This window comes from Aulonocara sp. 'chitande type north' Nkhata Bay, linkage group LG20 (assembly GCF_057382095.1).
Source record: "Aulonocara sp. 'chitande type north' Nkhata Bay isolate Kocher_YH1m ecotype deep benthic linkage group LG20, A_spYH_male_GT1.1, whole genome shotgun sequence".
Classification (NCBI taxonomy): domain Eukaryota; kingdom Metazoa; phylum Chordata; class Actinopteri; order Cichliformes; family Cichlidae; genus Aulonocara; species Aulonocara sp. 'chitande type north' Nkhata Bay.
Window position 1 is genome coordinate 31,836,357 of NC_141363.1, and position 18,414 is coordinate 31,854,770.

The window sequence follows — 18,414 nt, forward strand, 5'->3', positions numbered from 1 at the left end:
AAAGTAAAGATTAAACTGAAACGAGCAAATTCTCTTGGGTATACTGCAACTAGACTGAATTAAAAGCCAAAAGTCAAAGCAAAATAAAAATAAACACTAATTAGATCATTACAAAAACTTGAATAACTCTGGTCTGTGGATAGTCTCCCACTCTGTGGACTCCTTTGAAAAGCAGTTTAAGACTTTTATTTTGTTATCACCATCTTTTATTATGTTTTTTTTTAATTGATTGTTTCTATTAATTGTTTTTTAATTTCCTGGATATTTTGTTGTGATTATCCCTAGTGTTTTTATTAATTCATTTATTTATGTATTTTGTTACTTAGGAACTTGATGAAGGGAAACTTTTATTCCCTTTTAACCCACTAGGTGGTACCATGAGACAACATTAAAAGGCTAAGATGAATACAAGACTGAAATAAAAGATTTGAAATATGCAGGGAAAGAAAAAAGTAGATTTTTTTTTATTATCTTAATCCTGTTACAAAGAGAGAGTATCATTAAATGAACTATAAAGATTTCTTTTTTTATGCACATACTGAACCTATAAGCCGATGCAGTAACCCTTTCAGACCGAACGGTGGCGTTCATCATGTACAGATACAGTTTATTGAAGCCGTTAATGCAGAAGAAGAAAAACGTACACAACAGAGATGGCGTCGCCCGGCGAGGCATCGGTGGATGAGACACACGTGGGTAAAAAGAAGAAGGTAAATATAGATAAATAATTTCTAGAAGCATATCGTCGCAGCCGTTTGAAGCTATTGGTGACTGCAGCTGAGGAACGCAGTTTTATAACTAATAAACAGTAAACGTAAGGTAGTTTTTTCTTGCTAGCGTCAAGCGGCTAATGTGAGTAGCCCCACACGGGGGCGAAGACCAGTGTAAAAAGTTTCTGGGCTTAAATAACGAAATACGTTATAGTCACTTCTTCTAACTTGCCACTGTACAGCTGCCTGCTCGATACTGGCAGGAGCTCCAGGAGGAGGAACGGAAGGATGAAAACAAAGTTAAAAGCGACGGAGAACAGAGCAAAGAGGCTCTGCAGCAGGAGGAGGACAAGACACAGAAGGCAAAGAAGCGAAAACAAGACCAAAGTCCAAGTGATGGAGAGAAAGTCAAGCCAGAGGTAAGAGTACACGAATTACTATTGACAGACAAAAATCACGCCATCATTTCTTGCTCTTGCTTAAACTGTTTTAGTGAGGTCCTGTGTTGCACTAGAATATGTTTAAGATGCAGTTTGGGGTACCCTTATTTGCACTAAACAGCCTATGCATCGCCTTTGTACTGCTATTACACTGCAAAATCTTCCAAATATCCCCCAAAAAGCAGATTATTATGTAAACAAAGGTAGCCAGGCATGCCTAATTTCCCATGATGATTCATGAGTGTTGTACTGAATCTTTTAGCAGTAATATTTAAGTTTGAAGCACCACTTACGACCAGAAGAAGATAGCATTTAATGTTTATCATGATTCAGTCTGCTTTTACATTTTAGTATAGGTAATATAGGACTGTATATTATATATTGTTCTAACTAATGTTCATATTCTTTCAGAAGTCTGATCCATTCCCAGGCCCTGCTCCTATTCCAGAAGACAGATTGCAAAAATTCAAGAGGAAAGATAAACTTAAAAAGGTAAGCATCTGAGTGGCTCTTCTTTAAAATAGTATGCTCTTTTTTTCAGCACTTGTCTTTCATCTGATTTCTCTTTCGTTTTGTAATAGCCTCACCGTAAGCAGCACAAGCTGAGAGATATCATAGCTCGCTCAGAAGACGCTTCAGAAATGGCCCAGAAACAAGCAGCACGGTTTGACCTTCTCCTCCCGGAGGAGGCAGGGTAATGTCCTTTAAATGATGCTCACCTCTTTGTGTTAGATCGTACTCTGTGACAGATATCATGTGATTTCAAACCCCATGAGTGATGTTTGTCCCTGATCTCAGGTTTTTAGAAGGAGATGAAGATGAGGACACGTGTATGATCTCACAGGAGGATATTGCGGAGGCTGTGGACATAACATCTGGAGCAAAGGTACTGAGACCTTTTTATCAAATAAATGTTTCTTTGTTTGACAGGTTGTTTGTTTTAACAAATTGTACCTGAAGTGTGCACTGAAGTTGGTTAAGAAAATAATGGAAGCTGATACCTGTCATACCATCATACTTATGTAGTTCATCATCAACCATTTTTGTGGGGGAGAAGATGGATTTTAAAAAGGTTTTGTGTGAATGTATAAATAACTTATTAAACAGAAAAATTTGCACAGAAATTTTGAAGCAACACAGATTATGGGCTTTTGTTTGGTTTTGCTGACAAATTCACACACTGGTGATGGCAAGCTACATTATTATTATTACTATTACTATTTAACACATTTATTTTGCAAGCAAAGGTTTGCTGGTTCAGTTCCAACCGTAGACATAAATTTGCTATGGAGTTGTCACGGGAAGAGATTCTGCAGAGTGAGTGTTGTTCATTTCTTGCTATCTTCTCCTCCTCAGTATTTTAATCTGAAACTGTCTCAGTTTGGACCGTATCGATTGGATTACAGCAAGACTGGACGGTCAGTATCATGCAATATCATGCAGCACATGCTTATCTGTGTGAAGTGTTTTGTCTCTCTCTTGTGGAGAGAAACTGATATTTAGTGATTTAAAAGGCCAATATATCAGCAGATGGTTTAACATTTAACAAATTGCTCCTTCATGTAGTGGTGGGGGGTTTTTTGGGTTTGTTTTTTTTTTTTTGTAAAACACTGATTTATGTCAAGTCCACCTAAGTTGTCGATGGGCTTGGCAGGACAACTCACCGTTTCTAGAGGAAATGCTAAGTATCCTTTATAACCTTTGTAATCTTCTAAGCAGATATGAAACGTACATATTTATTTCCAACTCTGTCTTCCTGACAAAAGTAGATTTTGACATTAGGCCTTCATTATTTCTAGCTTCTTTGCTAAGTGGCACACTCACCAGTTAGTACAAGCAAAGGAAATAAACTTTTCCTTTCTTTAAGCTTTTCTGAGATTCTCTGTGCTTGGAAAAAAACTGTTACTAAAGGCTGAGAGTGCAAATCAACAATGTTGGAAATTAAAACAAAGACATGGAAAGAAATTAAACCACAGCTGAGGTGAACCTGCAGAACTGAATGATCATTTCCTGTTTTTACAGTAAATAGATTTATTTAGATATAAATAGAGAGACTTCATAAGTTTAGGTTTTGCAAATATTTATGTTCTCTTCACTTCAGTCACCTGCTGCTTGGTGGGAGGAGAGGCCATGTTGCTTGTATAGACTGGGCGTCGAAACAGCTGATGTGTGAGATAAATGTGATGGAGTCTGTCAATGATGTGAAGTAAGTCATCCGCCTTCATGAAACATAAAGCAGAAATAAAACTTTGATCATCTTCTCCAGACTAAAACAAATTTCTGCCTTTGTTTAGGTGGCTTCATACCGAGGCTATGTATGCAGTGGCTCAGAAGAAGTGGCTTTATATCTACGACTCTAACGGAATAGAGCTTCACTGCATCCGAAAATTCAATGACGTCCTTCGGATGCAGTTCCTCCCCTATCACTTTTTGCTTGCCACAGCGGTGAGTTCACAGTAATCTTTTTTTCTTTCAATTTTTTGCATTTCCATTTCCACAATAATTAAAAAATTATGTAATACAGTGGTCCCTCGTTTATCGCGGGAGTTATGTTCTAAAAATAACCCACGATAGGTGAAATCCGCAAAGTAGCCAGCTTTATTCTTTTACAATTATTATTGATGTTTTAAAGCTGGAAAACCACTCACTACGCACTTTATACACTTTTCTCAGACAGGCATGAACATTCTCACACTTTTCTCTCTTGTTTAAACACTCTCAAAGTTCAAACCTTCGTAGAAAAATAAGTCTAGTGTTATAGAAGGAAACCAAAGATCAAACCCTGTTTTCAGGACCAGAACATGGGAATAGAGCAGCTGCGAGAGAATTCAACATTAATGAATCAATGGTAAGGAAATAGAGGAAGCAAAAAGAATGAGTTGAGTAACGTTTGACTTATCTGACTGTTTTGTTTCGCTTAATGCGCCTTATAATCCGGTGTGCTTTATAATCTGAAAAATATGGTTCTACCCTCCTTTAGCATGTCTAGAAGTCCAACTTTTTGTGCGATGGTTAGCATCTTCCTCTGCCTTCTGGGTGCTACCCCAGGTGCCTTTGACGGTGCAAAACATTTCATCGACATTGTTGTGTTTGTTGGTGAGAAAAACTTACAATCATACAGTGCAGCACTTTAGAGTCACACTGCTAGCAATGGAAGATTCATGTAAATTTGAGAAGCTATTCTGTACTGTACAGGAGACACAGCACGAGATTGATTTACGATGGTCTGCAGCCAAGCAGGATGCAGAACACAATGCGCTGTAAAAAAAAAAAAGCATGCAAAATTACACCCAAAAACATCTGCGAAACAGAGAGGCTGCGAAAGGTGAACCACATTATGGCGAGGGACCACTGTATTTTCTTTTTATTAAGCTTTAATTTTCTCAGGTCATAGTCTTGCTGTTATTAAAGTTACTTTTTTTGCTTTTGTCAGCTGATTAATTTTTTCTGGCTTCTGGCAGTCTGTGTAACTCTAGATAAAAATAAAAGTTTTTAAAAAGCCAAATCGTGGTAAGACGATAGCCAAGTTTCAGATTGAACTTTGGTAAATGCGTACAGACTGTTTTCCTGCATACAAACAAATGTCATTTCCTAGTCAGGTTGGCCAGATTACGAAGGGAAACCAGTAATCTGCCAGTACAAAAAGCCCCCAAACCTTTTCTTATAAGAGTAAGCTGAGTAAGAGAGTAGGGCTGAAACATTGTTGCAATAATGACAACGTGTTGTACAATACAGAGGAGTAAAGATAACAGTTTTGAATGTGTTACTGTGACAGTTTAGATGTTACCATGATAAATATACACGAGTCAAAATTGTTTTGTTTAATATTTATTGTTGACAATAAATTTATAAGCAAAATTAGATGCCCTGACTATCTGTAATACGTTTTTTTTTTCTGTCTTCTTTAGAGTGCTACCAGTTTCCTGCAGTATTTGGATGTGTCAGTGGGAAAGGAAGTGGCAGCTATCTGCACCAAGACTGGCCGACTTGACGTGATGTGTCAGAACCCTCATAATGCCATCATCCACCTAGGTCATGCCAATGGCACGGTCACCCTATGGTCACCAAACCAGAAAGAAGCCTTGGTGAAGATGCTCTGTCACCAAGGGGGCGTGCGCTCTGTCGCTGTGGATAAGACGGGCACGTAAGTCACATGAGAAGAGGAAATGTTTTGTAATGTCTGTAAAAGATACCTGGATGTTGTTTCACAATAGTCCTAGGCACTAAAAGTGACTTGCTAATACCAGGTTGGACCCCTTGTTGCCTCCAGAACAGCCTTAGCTTTTCATGACATTAATGCAACAAGATGTTGGAAACATTCCTCAGAGATTTTTGTCCGTATTGACATGATAGCATTACACAGTTGCTGCACATACACGATGTGAATCTTCCGATACCACGTTAGATAGAAATCTGGTGGTTGTCGAGTTTAATTTGAATACAGCGAACAAAATGTCATGTTCACGAAACCAGTTTGAGATGATTCATGCTTTGTGACATGGCCGAATCCTGCTGAAAGCAGCCATCAGAAGAGGGGATTTCATTGTTAGCAACAATTCCTGGGTAGGATGTGACAGCTCATTCAAAAACTGGTCCAGCTGGGGCTCAACACCTCACTGTGCAACTGGCTGTTGGATTTCCTCACCGGAAGACCTCAAGCAGTACGGGTTGGCAGTAATACATCCAGCACCATCATTTTAAACACGGGGGCCCCGCAGGGATGTGTGCTGAGCCCCCTCCTCTTCACTCTGCTGACCCATGACTGCACTCCATCATACAGCTCCAACCTCTTCATCAAGTTTGCGGACGACACAACGGTGGTGGGTCTCATTAGCAACAGGGATGAGACCGACTACAGAAGTGAGGTGAGACGCCTGGCCACGTGGTGTGCTGACAACAATCTCTCTCTGAATGTGGAGAAGACGAAGGAGATTGTTGTGGACTTCAGGAGAATGCACACCCAACATGCTCCTCTGACCATTGACGGAGCGTCTGTGGAGAGAGTGAGCAGCACCAAGTTCTTGGGTGTGCACATCACAGAGGATCTCTCCTGGACGTACAACACCACAGCACTGGCCAAGAAATCACAGCAGCGTCTCTTCTTTCTCCGCAAACTAAGAAGAGCAGGAGCACCAGCCCCCATCATGTACACTTTCTACAGAGGCACCATCGAGAGCATCCTGTCGAGCTGCATCACTGTGTGGTTTGGAGCCTGCAATGCGTCCTGTCATAGAACCCTCCAACGCATAGTGAGAGCTGCAGAGAGGATCATTGGTGTCTCTCTCCCCTCCCTCCAGGACATTTACAGCACCCGTCTCACTAAAAAAGCCCTTTGCATAGCGGCTGATCCCACGCACCCAATGCAAAGCTTCTTCAAGCTGCTGCCGTCGGGGAGGAGACTGCGGAGTCTCCAGGCCAGGACCAGCAGGCTGAAGGACAACTTCATCCATCAGGCTGTCAGGAAGCTTAACTCCCTCCCGATTCTGCCCCCTCTCCCCTCTCTCCTCCACGGTCTCACTGAACTCTGTCAGACACACACACACACACACACAAACACACACACTCTCTGACTCACTCACTGGCCTGCACCAGTTACCAGTCACTTTGTGGAGCATTGGACTGCCATTACCTCATAAGACTTTGTTGTTACACTTTCTCTTACCGTACACTACTAAATCTCCATTTGCACTATTTGCCTATTTGCACTACTCTGCCTGGTTTACACTCAATGTCACTTACCCATTATATTGTATATTGTATAGCTTTCTTGTTATATGTAAAATTGTATTTATTTAAATTTTTACTTTTTAATTATTTTACTTGCATTTTTAATCACTTTTATATTTAATTATATTTAAATGTTCATTTGCTATTTATCTAGGGATTGAGAGTAACGCAATTTCTATTCTCTGTATGTCCTGTACATGTGGCAGAATCGACAAATAAAGTTGACTTTGACTTTGACATTTAAATAATGCTCAGCTGGTACTAAGGTAGGATGGATCCATGCTGTCATGATGTTTTCGCCAAATTCTGGACTTGGTGTCTGAATATTGCAGAAAAAATCAAGACTCATTAGATCAGGCAGGGTTTTCCAGTCTTCCACTGCCTGATTTTGGCGAGCACTTGTAAATTGTAGCCTCAGTTTCCTGTTCTTTTTTTTTTTTTTTTTTTTTTTTCTTCGGAAGTGAAAAAATCAAATTCAGTTTCCTGTTCTTAGCGGCCAGCAGTGACACACAGCAAAGCCTGTCTGCTTCAGTGTTCGGCATGCTCTTCTGCTTACTTTCATTGTAACCAGTGGTTATTACAGTTGTTATTGGCTTTCTGTCAACTTGAAGCAGTCTGTCTGTTTTCTCTGGCATTTCCTCTGAGATCTGCCACTCACTGGGGCTCTTCTTTTTTTTGAATAATTCTCTGTAAATCCTAGAGATGGATCTACTGAGATCTGCTGGGAACATCTCAGTGGATGAGCATTTTCTGAAACAACCACGCCACATTCAAAGTCACATTAATCACATTAGGTGGCCACTGAGTATATATTTTACTTTATCTTATAAGAACTTAGTTTTTGTTGTTGTTGTTGTTGTTGTTTTTGTGTACACTTAACAAATGAATCCTAGTTCGGATCTTTGAATCCCAAGTCAAGGGTTTGGTGGGATGATGTTGTTGATGTTCCTGACAACTCCTCTAGCCTCATTTAGTCACATGCTAACAAAAACCTTCTCTTTGAGATGTAAAAGCTTCAGCAATCACATGGGAGATGTTTATGCACATCTGGTATGTCTAAATTTTGTGTTAAATCAAAAAATCCTTGACTTAAAAACAGGAAAACCCATGCAAAATATTTTTTGATTTATAGGGTACATTATTGCAGCGGTCAATGATTTTGCACTCAGTTTTTTGGTGAGCAGTTAATTGCATTTTTCTCTTGGTCCACCAGAAAGTAGTCTTTTCATTTAGTTTTTTTCCTCTTTTTTTTGACAGATACATGGTGACGTCTGGCATGGATAAGAAGCTGAAGGTGTATGACGTTAGAACCTTCAAGCCCCTAAAGTCATACTTCCTTCCTGCTGGAGCTGCCTGTTTGTCACTGAGCCAGAGGGGACTGCTATCTGCAGCCACGGGGGATGTTGTTCAGGTTATCAGAGCCACACTTTGCACATTTATAATAAAAAAACATTACATGCTGCAAATGTGTCCATCAACACATGCATTTCTGTTTGAGCAGCAAAGAGACAGGGGTTTTCACAAACCGATGAAACCTGCTCCTATCTCATGCAGTACTCCAAAATCCCAACTGCACATCACTGAAGTAGATAACATGTGTCTGTTGAAGGCTGATCGGTTGATACATTGGCTGGAATAGGGGAGGGGGGACCAATGGAGTTCACCAGTAATGGGAGAAGCACACAAAAAAATCTAATATAAATAAATATAGTGTGAAAAGTGGCTGCAGAGAGGACTGTTAATTATTTTTTACAATCAGTTTGGCTTCTGCTCTTGGTTTATTATCACTTTGTTCTTCTCTAGAGCTGACTGACAGTCCAACATGAGCAAGTTTAACAGACTGGTCATACATATTTTATACATTACTTTAAATTCAATTCAAATCAAATTCAAATTTTATTTGTCACACACACACAACCATACACAGTATGACATGGGGGTGAAATGCTTGTAGCTGTACAATGTCCGACCATTAAATGACAGAAAAAAAGTTTTACAATATTTACAGGTTACTACAAAATTTACAAATTAACTTAGGAATTTAAAGTAAAGAATGTGCAAATAGCAGAAGAGATTATAAAGATTATAAATTATAGGAATTATAGGAAATTTGTGGTGGTGCGTGTGGTGATGTGATGTGTGTGAGAGTCCAGTCTTATAGTGACGTGTGTGGGAGAGTCCAGTCCTACACCTGGTTCAGGGCCCGAATAGCCTGGGGGAAGAAGCTCCTCCTCATTCTCTCTGTTTTGGCCTTAAGGGAGCGGAAGCGCTTCCCAGACCTCAACAGTGAGAAGAGTCCATTGTTGGGATGGGAGAGGTCCATCATAATCTTCCTAGCTTTGGACTTACACCGCTTGGTGTAGATGGACAGCAGGTCAGGGAGCTCTGATTGAATAATGCGTTCGGCTGAGCGCACCACTCTTTGCAGATCTCGTCTGTCTTGCTTGGTGCTGTTCCCAAACCAGGTGCAGATGTTTGCCGTCAGGACGCTCTCGATGGTGCAGGAGTAGAAGTTCTTGAGCACCTTCAGTGGCAGATGGAAGTCTCTAAGTCTTCTGAGGAAGAAGAGACGCTGACGGGCTTTCTTAACCAGGGTGTTGATGTGGCAGGACCATGACAGGTCCTGAGTGATGTGGACACCCAGGTATCGGAAACTGTCCACTCTCTCCACTGGCGTGCCACTGATGATGAGGGGTTTGTAATTCCTCGCCTGCTTTGTAGTGAAGTCCACGATCAGCTCCTTAGTCTTGCTGATGTTTAGGAGGTTATTCTCCTGGCACCAGGTCTCCAGGTTCCTAATCTCCTCCAGGTAGGCCGTCTCGATGTTGTCGGAGATCAGACCCACAACAGCAGTGTCGTCAGCAAACTTGACAATGGAGGTGGTGTCTGATGTGGCTACAAAGTCATAAGTGTACAGTGAGTACAACAGGGGGCTTAAAACACAGCCCTGAGGCACTCCAGTGCTGAGTGAGATGGAGGGGGAGACTTGTTTTCCCACCCTCACTGATTGGGGTCTGTCTGTGAGGAAGTTGAGGATCCACTGACACAGTGATGAGCTGAGTCCTAGATCCGTCAACTTGGTGAAAAGCTTAGAGGGAATTATGCTTCCATCGATGATCAACATTCCAGGCGGGCTGAGTCCTCAAGCATAAACAAAATAGTAATCTTTTACAAGGGGTGCTTTTATAGGGTGAACGGCTAACATAGAGAAACACAATGCTTACATTTTCACCAACGATATATTTAGTATCAACAGAGTACCTGGAAAGAAGTCACACAGACAAATGGAGAAGATGCAAATTCCACACTCTTTGACCCCATAAGGCAAAGGATTTTCTAATTTTTTCAAAAAATAGAAGGTAAAGATTAAGAGATTTATTTTTATTGATTTATTATTATTATTATTAGCAGTGGTTTGCTGTGGGTAAACACTGGTTGAAGGTTGAAGTTGGTGTTTCAGAAAATCAAATCTAATGTTGCATTAGGGTACAGGAAGTGGCTGATATTAAAATAGTACATAAACTCGCACGTAAATGCTAGAAAAGAGGTGTTTGATGGCTATGAGAATAGGTTTTCCCAGGGTAACTGCAGAGGCAGTTCTGATGCACACTCAAGTCATTTTGTTTTATAAGTAGAACTGAAATATGACAAAACCTGCTCTGTCCAGAACATTAGAGCATCAAGGGTGACTCCTAGTAGGCTTTCAGGGGGTAAAGAGTCCTACCTATTAGCTTTTCTTTATTGTCCTTTATTTTACTTTCTTTATTTTCCATCATGCTGTTACATAATTAAAATCAAAATCCAATTTATGATCAAATAAAAGAACCATAGAAAAAGAATAAAATAACATAAATTATTGATGCATGTATCAATGTGATGGGATGTGAGCAGGGATTATACTTTCCACGTCTGCGAGTTCAATTGGGTGCCAGTATTTTAAGTTTCATCATCAAGTGATTAGTCTGGGTGCCTGTCTGTTTTGTGGAACTGCGCAGACTTGTCCACAGAGATTTGATAAATTACAATCCACCAACTACGCATCTTCCCACACGGTGGGCTTCCTTGAGCAGAGCCCCTGAATGTCTTCGCCGAGTTGGAGCTTGGCATGCTGTTGTTCGCTCTCTCGTTCCAACACAGCTGTAGGATGGAAGGGCAGAGCACGTCGTACACCCTTGTTGTCTTCCTCAGCGTCTAACGCAGAGATCTTTCTTAACTTTTGTGGTTATTGCTGTGGTTCTGGAATCTTCTCATGATGACTAGCAGGACCCCAAACAGCACGACCCTTGACCTCAACCGCTGCCTAAGCCATTAGCTGTCACCTGCCAACTGATACACTAAGACATTTATTTAATATCATTTTTATCTCTGCGTTAACACCTTCCCTCTCTGATTATTCTATACATTTTTTGACACATCTTTCATCATTATTCTACACACAGAGAAACGCTCTGGTTGAATACCTAAGCAGTCTCTGAAGATGGGCCACCACCCTGATTCCTTTTATACCTTGACCAAACTCACAAACAAAGGAAAATCCACAACTCTTACATGTTGGCCCATGTCACGGGGGGCTATAACTTCAGCCCCATCCTTAAAACCTTAAAAAAAGAGAGAATTATGACTCTGTGTTTCACTCAGCCGTTACCTCCCTTGAGCAGGGTACCTGGTTGTCCTCAACTCCACAATAGGCCCTCTGCGAGGGTGCAATAGATATGAAGCCCACTTGTGATAACATTCTACATGCATACAACTGGTGACAGGAGTGATCTTGCTATTACTAACATCTGCAGTACATACATCTGCAGAATTCTGCATGTAGAGATTTGTTGGGTGTTTATCCAAGTATTTATATCTCTGATGTCTGAGTGAAACCACACTTTACTAGTAAACAGTGCATCAGTCAGGATAACTCACAGCAACAAGGTCCTGGATTCAAATCCACCATCAGGCTGGGGCCTCTCTGTGTAGAGCTTGCATGTTCTCCCTGTGTCTGCGTCGGTTCCCTCAGAGCACTCGGGCTTCCCCTCACAGGAGTTGGGTAATTGGTGAATCTAAGCTGCCCATAGGTGTCAATGTGAGTTTTAATGGTTGTCTTGCTTTCTGAGTTGGCCTTGCAGCACATTCTCAACCTGTACAGGGTATTCCTCGCATCTTGCTCTATCGCACCTGAGCAGGCGCCTGTTGCCTAGGTGACCCCCTGATGTATTTACTAGCAGGTCATATATCAATTAACAGTGTTCGTTACTATTGTAAAAATAATAATAACACTTATATCACCTACAGTAATAGTTGTTGTCTTCATCATCATCATATAAATATGGATATTTATATGGAGATGAGTCATAATGATAAAGAGAAGGAAAAAATAAATAAAAGGTTGGGAAGGTATATTGGAAGAAACTGCGAAAACGATTGTGTCCGCCCTGGGCCACTGGCAGTGGAGCAATACAAAAGAAACGCGACTCAACCGCAGGCAGTGCAATGGAGCTAGACCAGCTGGTCAGCAAGCTGTTCTGAACTGTGTATAATAATAATAATAATAATAATACTAGCGATTTCCCTCAGGTTCGATGGTTGCCATGGTTACCATGGTTGCCATGGTTGGCAGCACTTAGATGTTTGGACCAGTCATACAGCACTAATTCAACACCAGACCCCATCTGAGGAAGCCAAAACTGTGTACAACACACACCAAACGAGCTCCCAGACCTTGAGGACTTGTACCTCCAATTTTAACCTGACAACAGTTTTTGGAAGCACTTTATGATAATGTTATACTGTTAAGCATTAGTATGGTGTTAGCAAGTACTTAATTTATCATTTATATAGCATTACTCCTCCTTAGTATGCCATTTTTAAATACAGATTTATCATTTGAACTATGATTTTGATTATTACTAGCAGTAATATATTAGTAGCAGTGATAGCTGTACTTGGTGTAAGAGTAACAGATGGATAAACATATGTATTAACGGAGCAGTAATGATATATAAATGATGAAGTGCTTGCTAATCCCTTACTAATACTTTACTAATGCTTAATAGTTTGACGTTATTATAAAGTGCTACCCAGTTAAAAGCATTGATCTAATAAGATCATATTTTTTCACATATCCCTGTAATCTAAACACTCAGGCTGCTCTAAATGCTCAATGTCAGAAAGGTCTTCATCACTGAGCAGATATCATTAATATGGCACATGGCTCAAGTTCTATTTTAGTTAAACTTATTGCAGCCCTTTTCTTTAAACTGCTGCAGTCAGGTGACCCATTTACCAAAATGCAGAAACACCAAGCAAGCCGCAAACCACATGCTTTAACTTTTCAGTATGAATAAGAGGCTATTGAAAAGTTCCATATGGCTTTTAGGAGTTGAACATATCTTGGTGTCTTTACTTTAATAAACAGTAGATATGACGTATTAATGTTGTATGTGGAAATGCTTTATCTGCAGGTGTACAAGGACGTATGTAGCATGCCAGTGACTAAACCGTACATGGCTCATAGACTTCGGGGAACAGTGTGGGGGCTGCACTTCTGTCCCTTTGAGGATGTCCTCGGAGTTGGGCACGGAGATGGTTTCACCAGCATGCTCGTACCAGGTCACTCAATTTTGCATTACATCTGGGCATGTACCTTAACTACATTATGTAGGTTAAGGCCAAAGTGAAAATTTTAACAAAAATATAGGTGCACTAATTTGATGATTGATCCTAATGGGTTGTTACAATTACTACATTCACTGAAGTAAATTTATTTTTTTATTTTTTTGTAAATCCTGGCATACATATTACTGTTGACTAAAACTGAATGCAACGCATCATTTACTATCATAGGTGCTGGTGAGCCTAACTTTGATGGTCTGGATGCAAATCCATACCGAAGTGCGAAGCAGAGGCAGGAATGGGAGGTTAAAGCACTGATGGAGAAGATTCAGCCAGATCTTATCAGCCTTGATCCCACTGAGCTGGCACAAGTTGACCAGGCCACCTGGGAACAAAGGCATCAAGACAGGGTTGAAGTTCTGGTCAGTGTCTTAAAGCAACTGTGCATTTACAATTATTTAAGATGTATATCTGTATATTTTGATATAAGATATAGTAGGCTAAATATTATTGCCACCCATCTGAAAGCATGTTTTATCTTTTTTTTTTTTTTTTTTTTTTTTTGTCTCAGGGATTTGATCCACTTGCTAAAGAAAAGTTTGTCCCCAAGTATAAGAAAAAAGGTCGTAGTTCTGCAGGAGCCATTGAGAGGCGCAAGAAACAAGTGGCTCATGAGGAGCAGAGGGTGAGTAGTCCAAGTTAGGAAATGAAATTTAATCACATCTCACTGACTTTTATGCTGTATTTGCAGGCCATGGCTGATCTCTCTTGACTTGTTTACTCCCCAGGATGTAATCAGAAAAAGCGTGGAGGACAAAATGAAGATGGAAAAAGAAAGGAAGGAGCGAGAGCGGAAGAAGGCGGCGTTATCTACCCAGAAATCAGCTCTGGACAGATTCAAGAAATAGAAAAGAAACATGCTTTGTGCAGCTGAAAGCCCAGTGGCATTCTATGGGAGTGACCTTTGAACTTTGCATAAAGAACACGGTTTTTTTGGTTGTTTTTTTTTTTTTGCACACATAATTCCACTGCAGGGAGCAAAACACCAACTGCTGAAACTCTGGGAATAAGGGCTTGCATTGTGACGGGCAACTAATCAATTTTGAGTGGAGCAGCGGCGGAAGCTATATTTGATGTCTGCATCCTGTTTGCATGGGCAGATGTGCTAGCTGGGATTGATTTCACCCAGAAGTTTTAACCTTGTCAGATGGTGTTCTTTCCTCTGAACTTGCTGAGCATATGTCAACTGTGTTATAATTGGGTATAACTAAATTCTAAAAATAAACAACATAATGCCAAGCCTTTGAATTGAGACTATTATTTTGAAATCACGGAACTGTTATTACTGAATCCAAACCAAGCTGGAATATATTTACCATGATTACGTCTTTGGGTGGAGTAAAATTCCTTTTATCAAATTAGAACAGCAGAAATTTGATCATCTGAGGAACGTAAAGGTTTTGGTATTTTAAATATTTTATCATGTTTTAATTTGTATGTGTGCGTGTGGCTGTTTTTCTAGGATTCACATTTTACGTGTTTTTTTTCTATCGATGCTTATCCTAATTTAAGTATTTCAAACTAACTAAATCATAGCAGCATGACAGACTGTCACAACTGTTTGCTACTTTGCTGTATATTTATAGAGGAGGAACAGTTTTATAGAAATGTTCAATCCTGCTCAAAACAAAACACAGACCTATTTTTCATTACTGAGTAGTTTATTGGTTGCTTTAATCTAATACATATTTTTCCTGAGTACAGTGGATCAGCGTTTCCCTTTAAACACTGTTGGTGAGAATAACAGCCTGAGGTTTTATTGACAAATGGCAGCCTCATTAAAAATGTATGTGATCCAAGCCTGACACAGTTGACCATAAAACTCACAGCATTGCAAAGCTGCCAGTCAGTGTGTAATCTTGCCAAAAGAAAGGAATCTTATAAGTAATAGTTGTCAGATGCATAAATATTCAGCTGTGCATCATATTAGTTTTATTTTCAGTTGTTTAAGAAAATAATTATCATGCATTCGGTTTCAGCTATTTAATGTAATGTGAAGCCTTCATGAACCCCCCCCCCCCCCCCCCCCCCCCCAAAGATCCCTGTATCTAATCGAGGTAATCCCTTCGTATTGTGTGTGAATATTGTGCCCTTGTGGCTGAATAACATCATAAATCCCTCCTTTTAAAAAAAAAAAAAAATACTCTAGTCATTATTGGTGAATCTAAAACTTCATTATTGCTGTGTAATAAGCCTGTGATTTTATATCGGTCCTATTTTTTTGTGAACATGCATTTAAACTATTATACTTGGCCTAGACTACAGGCCTGTGCAGGTGTTGAAAGTAGCAGCCTATAATCATTACTTAGTTATCTAAACAATGTTGTTTTAATGTGCAGTTGCTGCGTGCGTCCTTACTTTAAAGCATCAGCATGCTAAACTTTGCTCTACATCTACAGTTCGTGTCAGTGTAATAATGTGGGAGGCAGCAGACACCCCTATACTACAGCTGATCCTGACAGCCCCCTTTACTACCAGCGGATCTTCCCTTTTCAGCAAAATAAGATACATAAGTACATTGAGGTGTTTAAAAAAATAAAGCTTTCAAATTAAACAAAGTAGCATTTTCGTAGTGCACGTGTAGCTTCACAGCCTAAAGAGCACTTGTGCTGTTCACAGTATTGAAGCGAGGCACAGCCTCCAAATAAGTCCGAGTTTGCTTTCCGTTAACCCTCACAATCCTTGCTCCAATCCCAGAGCTGTGCCCAGCATCGCCCGGACTTTGCAAATCCCCAAAGAAGCACGTACATTCAACCAGGAGCAGGGAGGTGGTGAATGCACATCAGCCCAATAGTGCAGCATGTCTCTGGGTGGGATGTGGTGGATGGACACCATGGCCTGATAGCAGCAGCGTCCGTACGGCATACTTGGTCCACCGGAGAAGAGAGGGCAGTGTGAGGGGAGCACTCCAGCTGCCCGGGCACACAAGCCTACAAACACATCCTCGGGCGGAAGAGGTGTGGATAACGGTGATGCAGAGGCTGCCAGGGAAATTTTGAGCAATGCAGACCGGGACAATACATAGGCTGTGCCACTGCAATAGTCTGGAAAGACAGAAGGAGGGTAGGCTCCTGAGGGTAGGTAGTGCTTGCTGTCCGGGTCCCGGTCGGGAGCCACATGGAGATGCACCCTGCCAAGGTACAAGTCTCCTTGTTCATAGGGGTTACGGCTCTTATTCAGAAAGTGTAGGAGAGAGCTGGGATTGAACAGGACATCATCATCCACTTTGGCCATGAAGTGAGCCTGAGGGCAGAACCTCCGGGTCCAGCCCAGCATGGACAGAGTCTTAAGGGTGAGGTTGGAGTACGTGTCCAAAAAACGCCCCTGAACCAGGTCTCCCTTCTCCCGAGCCTCTTCTATCAGCAGCTTAGCCAGTCCGGGGTCAGACGCCACACCGACCATGAAGAGGGTCATGACCCGCAGACCTCTCACCTCCACCTCCCCTCCCCAAGTGTCCCTGATGGCTTGGCGAGCCCTCTGATTGGCAGGAGCCGAAGTAACCATCATGATGAGGTAAGGCTTGGCACGTTGGCACACAAGTGGGCTAGGCATGAGCAAAAATTCCTCTGGTCTGGTAGGAGGGACGCTTTGCGGTGGGATGATCCCGATGTGCGGCTCTACCACAGTGTTCATTCCCATGGAGGTGACCCATGATTCAATGAAGTCCACGAAAAGCAGAGCCGACAGGGCTGAGCACGCTATCACCGCGCATAGAAAAGGCAGAATCCCAGGCTTGTTACCCCTCTTTCCTGCCCGGGTCTTACATACCCATAATGCGCGTCCGATCATGACCAACCTCTGCTGAAGACCGCTGTGGCCGCCACAATCCCCCCTCTTAATCCTTGGCTGTCCCTCGACTTCACAGCTAGAGGTATCTCCTTGTCATTGCGTCTCTTTTTCTTTTTCTTTTTTTAACCTTCGGGCGTCCCCCTTCGTTCCTCTTTCGGTCTCAGTTACAGTAGGGCCAGCAGTAGACTGTGTCAGTGGGAGGATGCGCCAGCTTTTAGTTTTTTTGTTGATGCAGCAGCTTGATTGGATTTTGAGAAAGTAGGGTTTGCAGCTGCGCATATGAAACGGTCGATCCCCCCCGCTACCCCAGCTCTTATGAAGCGTTTTAGATGAGATAAAGGTCGAGCTATGCGCGATAAAGACCCGTTACTCCACCCATGCTTGTTTGTCAGACTTTCCGGGGCAAAGCTGTTTCTGCTTCTTTGCTTTGAAGGTCGGCGGTTTTTAGGTCACAAAGCTACGTATTCCTTTACAGCCAGATGGCCGTACAGGCTCTGAAATGACATCCAAAGACTGTAATTCTGATCCTATTATTTAGAATCAGTCAAAGATGTGAGTCTTGGCTGCAGTCTTTTTTCAATGAAGTGGCAAAACCCCAGCGTGCGATTTACAAACTAGAAAATCCAAAGTAGTGGAAAAATATCTGAAAATGCGCTATTTTCAGATATGTATGAATTTTCCTTTGAATCAGTGTGGAGCGGCGCTGCGCTTTTCTCTTCTGCAGTCGCTCCTGTCATACGGGATGGTGCAGGGTGACACCTGGTGGTGATGCTTGGTTACGTTTCCTTCCTGTCCTTATGTGAGAGTGTATGTGTAAGCAAATTGCCTATCCCACACGCTAAAACTGCGCTTGGGGAAAAACTGAAGCAATCAAGTGGTATTTTATTTAAAGTGTAGTTCTTTTCATTACAGTTAACCACCCAGAAACGTCCTAGGTCTTAAACACCTCTATCATAATTATCATTTATCATGAATAATAAGCTTAAAGTTATCATTTATGAAATGTTAAGTTTAAACTGTTCAATACACTCTGGAGTGTATTGAATAGAGAATCACATGAATAAAAATAAACTCACTGGCACAAC

General features: G+C 41.3%; 2 protein-coding genes across 3 annotated transcripts; one reads left to right on the top strand and one right to left on the bottom strand.

Moving 5' to 3' along the window:
• Positions 1-213: 213 nt before the first annotated feature.
• Positions 214-14,779, top strand: wdr46 (WD repeat domain 46). Of its 2 annotated transcripts, none has more exons than XM_086277073.1 (14): positions 214-710; positions 953-1,129; positions 1,565-1,642; positions 1,732-1,844; positions 1,949-2,036; positions 2,507-2,568; positions 3,252-3,356; positions 3,445-3,595; positions 5,059-5,294; positions 8,135-8,288; positions 13,330-13,477; positions 13,712-13,902; positions 14,052-14,165; positions 14,269-14,779. In XM_086277073.1, exons 1-14 carry the CDS (start codon positions 654-656, stop codon positions 14,386-14,388), a joined length of 1,794 nt encoding a protein of 597 aa, XP_086133199.1. In that variant the 5' UTR covers positions 214-653; the 3' UTR covers positions 14,389-14,779. The 2 variants fall into 2 exon arrangements, with proteins under 2 accessions (XP_086133199.1, XP_086133198.1); XM_086277072.1 differs by having other exon boundaries at positions 219-710; positions 1,562-1,642.
• Positions 14,780-15,573: 794 nt separating this feature from the next.
• b3galt4 (UDP-Gal:betaGlcNAc beta 1,3-galactosyltransferase, polypeptide 4) lies at positions 15,574-18,049 on the bottom strand. The gene has a single exon (XM_086277074.1). The coding sequence runs from the start codon at positions 17,327-17,329 to the stop codon at positions 16,214-16,216; it is 1,116 nt and encodes a 371-aa protein (XP_086133200.1). The 5' UTR covers positions 17,330-18,049; the 3' UTR covers positions 15,574-16,213.
• Between the last annotated feature and the right edge of the window lie 365 nt (positions 18,050-18,414).

Coding starts and splice junctions, on each gene's coding strand:
- wdr46 (XM_086277072.1), top strand. CDS start 654: ATGGCGTCGCCCGGCGAGGCATCGGTGGATGAGACACACGTGGGTAAA. Junction 1,643..1,731: donor GGAAAGATAAACTTAAAAAG/GTAAGCATCTGA, acceptor GTTTTGTAATAG/CCTCACCGTAAGCAGCACAA. Junction 5,295..8,134: donor GCTGTGGATAAGACGGGCAC/GTAAGTCACATG, acceptor TTTTTTTGACAG/ATACATGGTGACGTCTGGCA.
- b3galt4 (XM_086277074.1), bottom strand. CDS start 17,329: ATGATCGGACGCGCATTATGGGTATGTAAGACCCGGGCAGGAAAGAGG.